Source organism: Drosophila suzukii, chromosome 2R (assembly GCF_043229965.1).
Source record: "Drosophila suzukii chromosome 2R, CBGP_Dsuzu_IsoJpt1.0, whole genome shotgun sequence".
Lineage (NCBI taxonomy): Eukaryota > Metazoa > Arthropoda > Insecta > Diptera > Drosophilidae > Drosophila > Drosophila suzukii.
Window position 1 is genome coordinate 7,486,205 of NC_092081.1, and position 13,992 is coordinate 7,500,196.

The 13,992-nt window shown below is 41.0% G+C and overlaps 2 protein-coding genes and 1 long non-coding RNA gene across 6 annotated transcripts in view; 2 read left to right on the forward strand and 1 right to left on the reverse strand.

Annotated features, from left to right (window-relative positions):
• Positions 1-471: 471 nt before the first annotated feature.
• Positions 472-1,447, reverse strand: LOC139352544 (uncharacterized). Its single transcript, XR_011603762.1, has 2 exons — positions 1,137-1,447; positions 472-914 (listed from the first exon to the last, which is right to left on the reverse strand). It is a non-coding gene; the product is annotated as an uncharacterized lncRNA (long non-coding RNA).
• On the forward strand, positions 888-9,640 carry wde (Fibronectin-III type domain-containing protein windei). 4 transcript variants are annotated; one of them, XM_017074211.4, is made up of 5 exons: positions 888-1,059; positions 4,247-4,405; positions 4,467-7,905; positions 8,310-8,755; positions 8,817-9,640. In XM_017074211.4, the coding sequence occupies exons 2-5, from the start codon at positions 4,294-4,296 to the stop codon at positions 9,263-9,265; spliced, it is 4,446 nt and encodes a 1,481-aa protein (XP_016929700.3). In that variant the 5' UTR covers positions 888-1,059; positions 4,247-4,293; the 3' UTR covers positions 9,266-9,640. The 4 variants fall into 4 exon arrangements, with proteins under 4 accessions (XP_016929700.3, XP_016929701.3, XP_036669062.3 ...); XM_017074212.4 differs by having other exon boundaries at positions 889-1,059; positions 4,250-4,405; XM_036813167.3 differs by lacking the exon at positions 888-1,059 and adding an exon at positions 3,298-3,316.
• A 2,796-nt stretch (positions 9,641-12,436) lies between these two features.
• Positions 12,437-13,992, forward strand: part of LOC108009651 (uncharacterized) — a 72,689-nt gene continuing 71,133 nt past the window's right edge. Inside the window, exon 1 of the mRNA XM_017074165.4 lies at positions 12,437-12,572. The gene's annotated coding sequence lies outside the window, so the exon portion shown is untranslated. The remainder of the gene's footprint in view (positions 12,573-13,992) is intronic.

Sequence of the window (13,992 nt, forward strand, 5' to 3'; positions counted from 1 at the left end):
TGTCTGGATCTTTTCACTAGTTCTCGAAATGTTATCAATGTTTTAAAATATTGTGGTTCTTTATGTAACAATTCGAATTTTATGTTAATCTTTTTTACTTCAACGAATTTTAATGAATTTTCCGATTATTTGTACATAAGCCCAGTACAAATTCAAGACGCGATCAGATTTTAGTTCCCTTTAATAGCTACTGGTTCCGCTCCCAGGAAATTCTAGTTCGATTTTTCAGCCCTAGATGCTACAGATGATTTTGTTTGGTTCCAAATTAGTGATGGACACTTGCATCACGGTCACGATGTTTTCGTTATAAATTTTTGAACATACGAATATATAAGTAAAAATGCATTTGATATATATATATATATATATATATATATATATATATATATATGAAATATAAATTTCACTAAATAAACGTGCTTTCCGAAACAAGATAAGTAGACAAGTAGGCCATAAAAAAGTCGAAGTAAATTTAAAAATTAAAGTATTTTTTATTTGTGTGCCCAACGTCAAATATTTTTTTGACGATGTGATTAAGTAAATCATTTTATTGATACTGTGAGATATTTGTCAAAATTTAATGAAAACGTGCTTATCTAATAAATCCAGTTCATCAGAAAAATTCCATAGGGGTACTAGGAAGTAATTCTTATTCATATAAGCAACGATTAATTAAAATCAAATACAAATGTATGTTGAATTATTGTTCAAACAAACAATAATAAAAAAAAACCCGTAGATTATATCTACAATCACGGTCCCACCTCTTTTACACATGCCGCTTGTTGGCAGACGGGCGCTTCTCGTTGGAACCAGTTGTGACCTGACTGGTTCTTTTCGGCACCTTTTGTTGTTGTCTGATTTTAGTCTGTGTTTCATTCTTCATCGTTTAAGGGCATCGGAAGCGGAATTGCCTGCAAATTGTAAACAAATCATCAAAAAACTGTTAAATTCATTCAAATCATTGACAATTGACAGTTGTAGACGTGGGTTATGTCATATTCGAATTATTTTCGTGACTATATCAGTTAATAAACGAGTTTATCGGGTCGTAGGAAGGTAAGTGCAAATTTTTTTCATTTAATTGTTTTATTTTTAATCTATACAAAACACCGTGTAATATAATTGTTCTTTACCTATCAAAACGAATGTTTTACTTTGTAATTGGGTTTTATTTTAAGGATTTTGAAGGTTTTTTCGATTTGGGCTGGGTACCATACGTCAGATATGGTTCGAGTCTCTTTCAAGACATTTGTGTTTTCAGGGTTGTCAGGTGGTTGCAATTCGTATAACTTATATGAAATCTGATATATATTTGGATTCATTGCACTGCCGAATTGTCAACTAAACGATTCCTATATCCACGTGACAATTGACCGCAAGCTATAGCAGCGCAATAACATTTCCTGCCGGTGGCAACCCTGCTAGGCAACAAGGTCACAATTTTGCATTTTAGTTGTACTAACTAGGACATAATGCGTTTAGTATAACATATAGCTCAGTCATAACGAAAACCTGACAACCCTGAAAACATAAAATTGTACAATAGGTGAATAAAAACGTTGCTCCGTTTTGCTTTGCTTTCGCTTGCAGCTTGCTGGTTTTAGTTTTTTCGGGGTTGTGTTTCTATGGAAAACCTAATAACAGAAAACTGTAGAGGGCGCTAAGGGGATTTCAAAAATGTCCTTGGTTTCGTAATATATCGAAAAACTTGGATGTTTTTCGACCTAACCTCACTCTGCACCAAAATCGATACGTAACCTAAAAAGAATGTGAGCGCGGTGCAAAATCGCACACATGCACATTTTGGTATACATACAAATTCACACAGACACTGCGTTGCTAAAACGGGCGTACTGTGTAAATGTGTGAGAGAGAGAGAGACAGCTATAATAGACATAGCGCCCAACGCAGGCTCAAACATATGCATGCAAAAAAAATCGGACTCTTGAGATGATACATCTGTTAGTCACTTTTGGTTGCAAAAGAAACAAAAGGTACATTTATCTTCATTTGCATTAGTATGCATGCGGGTAGGTATGGGTAGGGTATGGAATCTATAAAAAAAAATTTCATCAGAAAAGGTCGTAATCCTCTGATACTGTAACCCTAGCTCGTAGGACCAACTCCCCAAATAGAGCTCATATCCCGGGTTTAGCTTTCAACCAGCAGATATAGCATAACGACGCTTCAATTTTCGTTTGCTTTTTGCTGTAGTTGTTGCTTTTTGCCCTGCTGCTGTATCTTTGTCGTGTGGTATTCGGCGCTACGCGAACTTTATTCAATTCCTACATACAGACAAATATATATAGCCACGTGTATATATGTTTGGCCTCTTGCTCTCTCTCGCAATTGCTCTCCGTCCGCTCTCTCTGTCCGTCCCGCTCGCTCCGCAAGTCTATATGAAACCGGTATCCTGCCAAGGTCCTAAGTGCATCTTTCGGAAAGACCAGACGGACGGACTCTAGATTCTAAGTTCAGAAAGTTTTGAAAGTTTTTTTATTCGGCAAGGTGTATTTTTTTGGTTTTTTTTTCGTTCCAGCCTCTGCCTCCTTCTACCTGCATATGTACGTTTTTATTGCCCCCTCCTAAGTAATGGTTATAGAAATCTTGGTTAGCACCTTAGTTGAACTAAAAAATGTATAATTTTTAATCGTCTTTACTTTAATTATTCTCCCCTCTTTAAGTAACGACCATACAGTCGTCTCGCTCTAACAGCCTACGTCCGCATCTTACCCTCCCGCTTGCTAGCAACAAAACGCGTTCTATTTGCGTTATTATTACACGTTTGGCTTTTTGCGTTGTTATCAAACATTGTTTTGTTCAATGAAGATCCCTTCTTGCTTAAGGTTGATTTTCATACCATCCCCCTTTTGATTTTTTTTTTACATATATTTATTGTTTTAAAATTTATGAACTACCATACCAATGAGAACTGCCAACTTGCTGAAGAGAATTGGGACATTTGCTGCTAATAGTTACTTTGCCCTAGTTATTGCGAAAGGGCAAAGTTAATGATGGGGAAAGTGATTTCCTTGGACTTCGGGTAGAATTACAAAACCGAATCTTATCATATCATCCCGAGCCACGCCCTCCTGCCGGCTATCTCCCTGCCACTTTCCCATACGCCCCTCTCGCTTTTACCGCTCTCAGCTGTTTGCTCTTTCGCTCTCTTTTCCGTTCGACGTCAGCTGGTTTGGCGTTCACCTCGTTCATTTTTGCTTGGAACGCGGCGTGAAGTTCAAGTCATTTCGATTTCTCCAAGTGTAGCTAAATTGAAATAAATAGAAAACCGAGTCCCAAGACGTTGAAACTTGTAAGTCACCTTCGAATAAAACTATTTTTATATTTGCACATATATAAACGCCTAAGAACGCAATTAACTCAACATAACCTCACTTTTAGTACCGAAAAATTTCATATGCAAATAACTGTAATGTGTCGTTTTGGAACACTTTGTTAAAGGTAGCAGGTCAATTTCTCTTTTAGCCTTCCCCTTTTTTGCACCATTCGTCACGCTTTTCTTTCCTTTGCACGAATATTTATCGTCGCTTGCTTTTGTATTTTCGCTGCAGTCGTGTTGTTATTGTTGCGTTCGGAAAGCGACGAGCGCTTGGGACAACCAACAACAACAACAACAACACATGGTTAGATTATAGGTAGATACACACCGAATCGAATCCGAAAAAAGAAACAAAAAAAGCTGTTCGTCTTAAGAAATGTTTCTGGTTTTGGAGTTTTTTTTTGGATCGTACCACTATCAGACATTAACAACATATGATAATCCCGGGTTACGGGTTAAGCTTATCTCAGTGTTAGGAAGTTGGTTTGAATGAACTCGAGTTCTCGAGATAGGGACTTATTAATTTGAATCAATTCATTCGCTTAAGACCCGCTTAAAAAGTATAATTCCCAAGTTTTTATTTAATCATTTTAAGAAAAGAAAACTATGACAAGCTTTTAAAGAGCTTTCTTTACAAAGCTCTAATTTTGGGAAACATTTTTTATAGGGAGCATGTGGTGTACTATTTTACTTTTTTATTTTTTCTTCGTGAGTCCTAAAACCAGACTGCTAATCTCTTAGAAACCTGGTGGAAGGGGGAGGGGGGAAGGGGGGGGGGGCGTTGTGTTGGTGGTGTTAGCGTGGTAGGTCCCGCGAAGGTCATTGATTTTAACAGAGTTGCCATGTCATCGCCAGAGTTGCCACATCGGTCAAATACTAAAATAAGTTCTTATTTTCTTCCAGCAGCTCAATGTTTTCGAAATACTTTGGTAAATAAAAAAATTATAAAAATGATGGAAGTAAGCCAGAACATGGAGCTGAAGGAACTCTCCACAGAGGGCGCTTTATTGCGAAATCTATCCTCAGACCTCAGCAGTGAAGTAGAACCTGTCTCCACCCCTGGTAAGTGCGAATCAATGTAATAGATAACTACGATTTGGGTATATCGATCTTTTAATTACAGCAATAGTCAACGAATCGAGTCGAACGTCCGCGGATGAAGATGACCTATGTGAGCTGGCCAATGGGGTCGATAGTAAGGACATCAAGGATATAGACAAACCGATAACTGGATCGGAACAGGAACGCGATGCCGGCAGCGATTTGGACGCTCTGTTGGACAAGATTAGCTCCATTGTGGACTGTAGTCCCAGGAATCCGGATGATCTAGAGTCACTCGATAAGAACGAGGAATGCGACTCTGCGTCAACAAAGGAGAAACCAGCTGATGAGACGGACGAAAAGCAGGTTGAGCAAATAGAATTAGAAACAGAAGAAGAAGAAGGAGAAGGAGAGGTATCGGAATCAAAAGAAAACGAAGCGCGCGTGGAGCTGGATTCCGAGATTGAGACTGAGGATAAAGCTGCTGTGGAAGACATCGAACACATCGAAGATCCCGCTCCAACGAAGGAAACCACAGAGCAAATCGATGATTTGGACGAGCCGGACGAAGAGAATCTTGAAGAAGTAACTGAAGAAAAGAAAAAATCCGAGGAAAAAGAAGAAGCCAAACCACATGATGTGAATAACACTGAAAAAGTTCGGACAAAGGTAAACTCCTCCGCGGATGATGTGTTTTTGGATGCTCTAGACAGCATTTCCAGTTCGGATGAGTTTGATGCCATCGCTTCAAAGGAGTCGGAGAAAGCAAAGCAAAGCAAAAATCTGAACACCGAGAATAAATCAGATTCCAATGATCTCGAGGAGATTTCGTCCGATGATGATGATATTCTTAAGGACGAGAAAGTCGATAAGCCAGAAAAACCAAAAGCAGACATTATAGATTTAGACTCGTCAGGCGAGTGTGTAATATGTGAAACACCAACGGATGTCGAGGAATCGGTAGACAAAACTGAAGATACCGAGGAAGTTACTCCTGAAAAAGGTTCATCCCAGGAGACAAAGATTGTGGAAGAGAATATCTCAGAAGAGCCCGTGGATGTGGCCCAAGATGAACCTATTCAAGCTGAGGAAGAGGAAGAAAAGATTACAGATATTGAAGACCCCACGGAGTCTATGTCAGTTGAAGACGAGGAGCCAAAGGTAACCAAGGAGCCAAAACAAACCGAGGAGCCAAAAGAAACCGAGGAGCCAAAGGTAACCGGAGAGAAAGAAGAGTCCGTACTAATAGAGGACGGAGAGCCCATGTTGGTTGACAAGGAGGACGAAGAGTCCAAGAAAGCAGAATTACAGGAAGTGCAGGAGGACAAGCAAACAGAAGAGCCCGAAAAGGCCAAAGAAGTGGAAGAGCCGGAAGAAGTCAAGGAAGCTGAAGAGTTGGTGGTGGTTCCAGAAAAGGTAACTGAAGAGGTGGAAGAAGTCAACTTGACAGAAGAAGCCAAGGAAACAGAAGCGCCGGAAGAGGCAAACCCAAAAGAAAAGTCGGAAAAGAAGGCAGTTGAGCCCGACGAGCAAGAGGAAACAAAAGAACCGGAAGATAAAGAGGAAAAGGAAGAACCAGAAGAGGCCAAGCCATCAGAACAGGAGAAGGAGCCTGTGGTAGTCGAATGTGAAGCAACAGAAGATCCCAAAAAGTCTGACCAGGTGGAGGAGGAGTTTCGAACTCAAACCCAGGAAATGAACGACACCGCGATAGACGATTTGTTAATGGAGGCGGACAAGGATACCCTTGAAAGCGAGGAAAAGAAAGCGTCAGAGGTTGAACCCATTGTTATATCAGAAGACGATAAGGAACCCAAGGTAAATGGCATATGCGAAATGCCAACCGATGACAATAAGGAGCCCTTGGCTAAGGAAAAACCTGTTGTCGAGAAGGAAGCCAAAGAGCCGGAATCTGATGATGAGGTTATTTTCTTTGAGCCCCTGGATAAGACAAATAAGATTGAAACTGCCACAGAGCCAACGAATGAACAGTCTAAAAAATTAGAAGCGAAGGATGACGAAGTCGTCCTGGTTTCCGAGGATGAGGACGAAGAACCGCAAGAAAATAAACTTGAAAAGGAAGTTCAAAGTTCCGTAAAGGAAACGACTACCAAAGGCCTTCCCAATGATTCCACGGCAGAATCCGTTGAGGACAAAGACCTGCAAATGGACAATTCCGACAATGCGTGTGATCAGTTTGAGAAACTGAAGACCCCCAAAAAGGTGAAGTCCACTGCCATCGAGGATGGCAACAGTAATTCCAGCAATCTTTTGCGGCCTGCCGAGGATTCTGAAGAGTCGGCACCAAAACGAGTGCGTCTTAGTACGGATGAGAAAATAGAACCCGTACTGGAGGCTGAACTTGAAGCAACCACAAAGTCCAGTAGCGCGGAGGAAGACAAGAAAGATATTACCAAGCGGAGCCATGATCATCTGGACAGCAGTCCGGATCGGGAGAATGAGATTCCTAATAAGAAACCTAAGACTGAAGACTCCGAAGACTCTTGCGATGGCACGCTCCAAATCGATATGGAAGGAGAGGACGACAAGGTGCATATAAAGAAAGCAGACTCCCCCAAAAAGGAAGAAGTTGAGAAACCCAAAATTGACCTCACACCTGCCCCGGAAACTAAAAAGGATATTAAGCCGCTGCGCCTGGAGTTTTTCAAGGCCTTCCGCCGCAGCATCGACACCATGACCCGCGATGACCTGGAGGAGCTAGTGCTGCAGAAGGTCGTCGAGGCAATGCTGGTCAAAAGTGATTTCGCGGACATCCGTTTGCAGTTGGATAAATGCGAGAACACCCTGACCGCGTATCGCCGCAAGATCGCCGAGGTGTCCAAGCAGTTCCTCGATTTGGAGACGGTGCACAAACGGGTGCTTAAAGATCTGGAGGCTAAGAACTCGCACTACACCGCTCCTGTGCGGATTACGCGAGCAGTTGGACTTCAGGTGGGTATTCCGTTTAAGGCCATGAAGCCGACGGTCGCTGCTCCGGAGCAGTCACATGCTGCAGGCAGTATGTTGGCGCCACCCAGCGGAACGCCTCCCAAGGCCAGCACCTCCCCGATGCGATCGCCCATGCGGTCCAGGCCGCCTCCTCCTACCTTTGGATCATCCTCAAGCTCAATCGGTTCGGGTCCGGGCCCAAGTGGCACTCCGAGTCCCAATCTCCATCAGCAACCAGCTCGGTCCACCGCCAACTCATCACAATCCCCGGCAGCGGCGGGCACTGCCACGCCTCCTGTGCGCAGGGGTTGCCTGCAAAAGGTGACGCCCCAGCGACCAGGACCTGGTAACAACCTGCCCGTGCCACAGACCAACAACCAGTCCAACGTTCACCGCATGCAGACCTCACCGCCTGGCGGTCAGAGGACCATGCACGCCTCCAAGCACACCGGAACCACTGCCTCCATGGCGGCATCGGTGGCCAAGGCCGCCATGCGGAACCGGAACTCGGCCCCCGCCTACGTTTCTCAGAAACAGCAGCAACAACAACAACAGCAGCAACAATACCAAACGTGAGTACTTTTTAATCTTTTAAGCAAAAACATACTATAAATTCGGTCGGAACTGATAAGAGCAGAGTTTGAATAAACGTAGATTTTGAGGAATATATAGGGATTGCGAAAAAGTCGAATAACATTTTATGCACTAGTAAAGATGAAACCGACTGGGCTTGCAATATGTACGAATGTAATATGGACTTAATTTCTATTTTTTGTTATCTCATGAACTCATAAATTCCTGAGTAAGAGTACTGCGGTGCCTTAAGTGCACAGATTGATGATATTGTAGGACACTAGAATTTATTTTTAGAAACAACCTATTATTTTACCTTTACTAACGTTGTGTTATAAAAATATAAGCAACCATGAACTCGACTTATCTAACTTTACTAACCGACAATTGCTTTATATTGCAGACCGCGACCTGGTCCAGGTTCCACCACAGGTACAACTCCGACCAAGCCGGTTCCCAAGTGCACAACGAAAGTGCGCCCCATGCCGCCCCCGCTTTCCGGGGCCACGGTCTCGGTGCCCATGTCATCTGCCAGCGGCAGTGGATCGGGATCCGGAAGCTATGGCCAGCAGCAGCAGCCCAGCCTGGCGCCGGCCAAGCCCAAGGAGAAGGCGGTCATCGACCTCACCGACGAGGATGATGCAGCGGCGGCGGCCGCGGCAAAGGCTGCCCAGGCACAAATCGAGGCGAACGCTCGTCTCCGCCAGGCATCCAATGCGGCGGTCAAGCGGAGTGCCCAGACTGCAGCGGCGACAAGAGGAGGTCGCGGAGGAGGAAATGTGGTGCGAGCGTCTCCAATGCAATTGGGACGCGTCAATGCCCGTCAACTGGTCCAGAATAATGGAGGAGGTAAGTTCGAATCATACTAGGCCAAAGCTTACCACTTACTTATTATTAAATCTATCCACAGGTCAGCGAAGTTCCCTGGGCTCAAACGTAACCATGCAGATACGTTCGGAGAATACGCCGCCGGCTGCCTCGCGTTTGAGATACTCACATCCTGCCCCGCTGCCCTCGTCTCCTGCCCAGCCCTTCAATCCCGCCTGGAAAGTGCCTCCTTCGCGTCCCGTAATTCGGATCAATCTGCTGGACACCGGCATTGTAATCTCCTGGACGCTGGAGGACACGAGCCCACGGTTCGCCGAGTGTGTAACATACCAGATCTATGCCTACCAGGAGACGATCCATGAGCCAAGTACGGACAGTTGGCGGCATGTGGGCGATGTCAACGCAATGCTGCTGCCCATGGCCGTCACGCTGAATCAGTTCCAGGAAAACCAGCGGTATTATTTCGCAGTACGGGGCGTGGATAAGCACCAGCGATTCGGACCGTTCAGTGTTCCCAAGACATGGTCGTAAACGGATGCGAATGCGGTATCCATTGGCCTGGCCTCTTCCTTAGGTGTAGATTGTAGACCTAGTGACCCACATGTAATTTATTTATGACCGCATTTCAAGCTTTTTAAACGTATTCACTTTGATAGCGTTGACACTTCGTTTCTCGAAATTAGCCTGAATTATGAGTTTAGTTTTAAGTTTTAAAGAGATTTTGCGAAGGAGTTCTAAAAAGTAATACATAATTACGTCAAGCAGCCAATCCTCTACAGCTAAAAGTCAGTCAGTAACGAAAAAAAACAAATGTATTTTATTCACATTAGTTTATCACTATTAATTAAGTTCAAAACTTACATGAATTAATATACAACATTGAATAAATATCAAATGAGGAAAGTTTTTGTTGTACATTTCTTATAATTCTAGTGGGACTGCGGATTTTTGGTGTTACCTACCTTTGATGAATAGGTCTGCAATGCAGACTGCATTGGTATTGATTATTTGTGTGTGGGAAACCGTTGAGCCGAATTCAATCGCATTTTAAATTCTGAAATGTCTTAAAAAATGTATATATACTCGTAACATTTACAAGTAATGTTAAGCGAGCTGATGCGGCTTTAAGAAAATACTTTATTTGAGTTGGATCTCAAGAATTCGCAATCAATCTTCCAATTTAAACACCACAAAATGTTTAAAATTTTTTTTTAAATTTTGGGTAAATTTGAGTCGTTTAAAGAGACTTTAAATTAAAACTTACTAAAATAAATTAAATTTAAAACAACAAAAGAGTTTTTTTTAAACTTCGGGACACTTGGGATGCATAAATTCATTGATTTTTAAAGGTTACTTACCTTTTTAGTACATTTTTTTATGTTTTTAAAGGATACCAATTTTTTGTTTAATTATGTTTTAAGGATTATTGCTTTTCAGGTACATATGCCAAGCTTTCGATTGGTATATAATGAAATGACAGGCGAAAAGCAGTAGGTGGCCCAACCTACAGACCTCTCTCCTCATATTTTGACCATCAAAACTTGATTAATGACATTCCGAACGTGTCAAATTTAAAGCCTGTTAAATTCGTTAGATAACCACAATGCTTGTGTAAACTAAAGTGTATATTTCAATTAACAATTCAAAATATGCCTGATGTTTGCTATTAGCAAATATTATGTGTTTAGTTAGTCTAATTGGTGCTTAAGTGGAATCTGCCTGGGGTAATGCATTATGTCCTGCCGGGGGTCGTTTTACATGAGACATATTTCGTGTGTGAGGGAAATAGGTGGAGAAGGACGAAAAATGACTGCAATCGATGGCACATAAAATATAGATACACGCCCATTAACGTGAGTGTGCCATACTATTTGGGGGTCACAGGAGCCACCGTCCTAATGCTTCCTAAGGAGTAATAGTCAGATTTGTCTAAGTGGAATTTCAGCCTTTTATTTCTCGGGCTAAAATCAAACACCTTATCATTTGAAATTATTATCTTTTTCTTATTATTTTGTAAGTCTAAAAATAATACATTATTCCAAAATTTAAAATGGAATTCTTAGTTCAAAAAATATTTATCTTTATTTCTACCCCTACAATATTATTAAAAAGTCGATAATATACTGAGTATTTAAAATTATTTGATATAAAAAGGCATACTTAGGTTAACGATTTTACTTATAGGACCTCCACTGTGGTCAGGGGTGTAGCAGAAGGGGTTGGGCTGTCAGTGGGGTATCATGGTGCATGTAAAGTGCTTTTGCCTGCATATCCTTGCTGCCTCGTGCACTTGACATTGGCTTTCGAATCGGGTTTGTCGCGACATTTTTGCTCATTCATGCGAGGCACAGGCAGGAAGGGGTGGCTTTTCCGGGGGGCAAGGTGCAGCATTGGCCTGGTAATGGCATAATCGACCCCTTTTCGACCCCTTACCCTCGGCGGGTTGGCCACGTGCCGTTCTCTTTCGGCTGTTTTTGCCTTTTCCGCTTTTCCTGCCGCGGCTGCACTTTAAGCAGCAGCCAAAAAACCTTGACATTAGGCAGCCGTCGACGAGGCACAAAGTCCACACAGATACTCATTCCTGCACTGGTGTGCAAATCGTTCTGCAAAAAAGGCTTTGTACTTGAGCTGTCCTACCCACACATTTAGGTTCGGAACCAGAACTTTTAAAATGTTTTTTATTTTTTTGTGTTTATTGTTTTTATATAGTATAGTGTTATACATTTTAGTATGTAGATAGTAGTAGATAGCTAGTTAAATACTTTTCAGGAAATAATCGCTATCACCATACGATTTTTTTATTAGTCTTTAAAGATTTAAAGCAAATATGCAACTATAATTTTAATGGTTTTAGCATTTAATAGTCATACAAGGTAATTTAAATATGATTAATATTAATACAAACATGTTCTTTATATTTTTGATTAATTTCTTTAATAATTTTTTAATTTTTATTTTATTAATTATAATTATTATTCAGTTTTGTGATTTCTTCTTCATTACATTTTAATTTAAATATACTTTTTGATGGACTGATATTAAATGAACTATTGATATACATAAATAATATTCGAATGTCGAAAAACCCCCTATTTATTCCGCTTCAGACCCGAATCCCGTTAAATATCAATCAAGAATCGACCGTAAACCTTTTGTGGGCCATCAATTAGTCGGCAGTCATTTTCGGTGACCCCGAGACACGAGTGACTACTTATAATTGAAATACCTGTATGTTCACTTGCTGCAAATGCAATTGAATGGCTGCAATTGTTGCTGTTGCTGCTGACGAAGGCATAATAACAAAAACACAGATGTTCCGTCAGCAGGTTGCATTTCAAAGAAAAATAGAGAGTGACACAGAGAGAGAGCAGTAAAGAAAGTCTTTCTCCCCAAGAAATCCCTCTCAATTTCGCACTGCGCAGGACTTGCAGCACGGCAACACTGGCCGTGGAAATGCGAGCAAAATGCGGTGGAAGTCCCTTTGTTTATTCGCTTGCGGAACGCGTTTCTCGACGGTTGGTTTCGCTCGCACAGCACAGGAAACGGAAGTGGTGGCAAAACGTGCAACATCCGGCGGCAAACCACATAAAAATAAACACAAAGAGAAGAAACCTGTAAACACAAACCAAAAAAAAAGTAGTTGAATTATAATTATAATAAATAAAATATAACCAATTAATATATAGCCTAAGTTGGTGTCCTTTGTTGATCAAATCAAAAATCAAAATTATTGCAAATAATTAAAAAACATCAAGTGCTTTCGGAAGTTATAAATGTCTAAATTAAAATCGCGTTAAATATCGATTACAAAAAGCCAAAAAGTTTGTGGAAACGATTTGTAAGTGCCTTAAAGAATTTCCCCTACCCCCAACCTTTCACCTTTCTTTTTGTGCCACATTCTCTCTGTGAGTGTGTGTTTATGTATGTTAATTAAATTACCGTTATGTGTGCTTACCATAACAAAGAAACCAACACATATACACTCAGAAACCAGCTCTATCAGAGTAATTATAAAACACAACAAAAATAACAAGAAAAGGAAAACAAGAACGAAACAAAAAACAACAAAAACAAAAGGCCACTGAAAATCCATTTCCCATTTCCTTGGGCTCTCCCCACCGCTTTTCCCCACTCATCATCGCATGTTTTGCCCGCTCTGACACTTGGGGCATATTTCTGTGTTAACTGGGCTGTGCGTGTGTTTATTACTGCGACTACGGCCATTGGCACGTACATACATCGGACGTAGGACCCTCAATTCGCCCTCGCCGTCCATGTCCTTGCCACGCCCCCTCTGCCCCCACCGCCCCTGCTTTGACACTACTCACAGTTATTAAGCGTCTTATGGCAACTCTCCTAGCGGCCCATAAGTATGCTATAGTTTCTGTTAGTCCCCCGAAGATACAGTACAGAAACACTGGGAAAAATAAAAATATCCTTGACAACCACTCCTCTAACTAAGTTACTAAGAGCCATCCAGAATCTATTGATCTACATCTATTATACTACACTGCATTACATTAATACAACATACAATAGTTCTTTAGGGGTGGTGAAGTGGGGTTACTTCAAGAAAAAGAATTTAAACACCGTATTTAAATATGATTTAATCTCTATCCTTTGAAAAAATATAAAGTTACTGTTGAGCTTCTTAAATTATTTTAATCTTATCATCTTTAAATATAATATGTATATACATTATACCAATCTACTTATATAAAAGTGAAGTTTTTATATCATCTTTTTACTTCAAAACTTACTTTTGCATTGAGTTTCCTTGCCTAAAATGTATGATTTAAATCTACAATCTTTAAAAATAATAAAAACACTGCTATAATGAGCTGTACTACTATTGTAACACCTTAATATTTACCAATATAAATGGCTTGATGACTAGCCTTTTTCAAATCAAACATGCTTATCAAAAAACCAACTCAAATAAAACATTTTATTGCAATTAAATTGCTAGGTTGGTAAATGATACATCATGTCAATGATAAGTAATACCCCTCTTTAGATATTTACGAGTTTGTCAAGATAGCGATTTTTTTCTTTGTGTAGAAGCAGCAGGTGCACTTGACTCAGAAAACTCTGAGGTGAATGCATTAAGCTTCTGACCAGAAATCATTGTAAAATCAAACTTTACGCTTGTGGATATGGTTGGGGGATAGTCGTTCGCCCCGTTCATCCATATCCGTTTTTATTGCCCTTTGTTACATTCACCATTTGGACGGCTTTTATGTTCGGCCCCTTGCACA

Bases quoted from the DNA above. Each gene is read 5' to 3' on its own strand.
- wde (XM_017074211.4), top strand. From the start codon at position 4,294: ATGATGGAAGTAAGCCAGAACATGGAGCTGAAGGAACTCTCCACAGAG. The intron at 4,406-4,466 runs GTAAGTGCGAAT...TTTTAATTACAG, and splicing joins AGAACCTGTCTCCACCCCTG to CAATAGTCAACGAATCGAGT. The intron at 7,906-8,309 runs GTGAGTACTTTT...TTTATATTGCAG, and splicing joins CAGCAGCAACAATACCAAAC to ACCGCGACCTGGTCCAGGTT.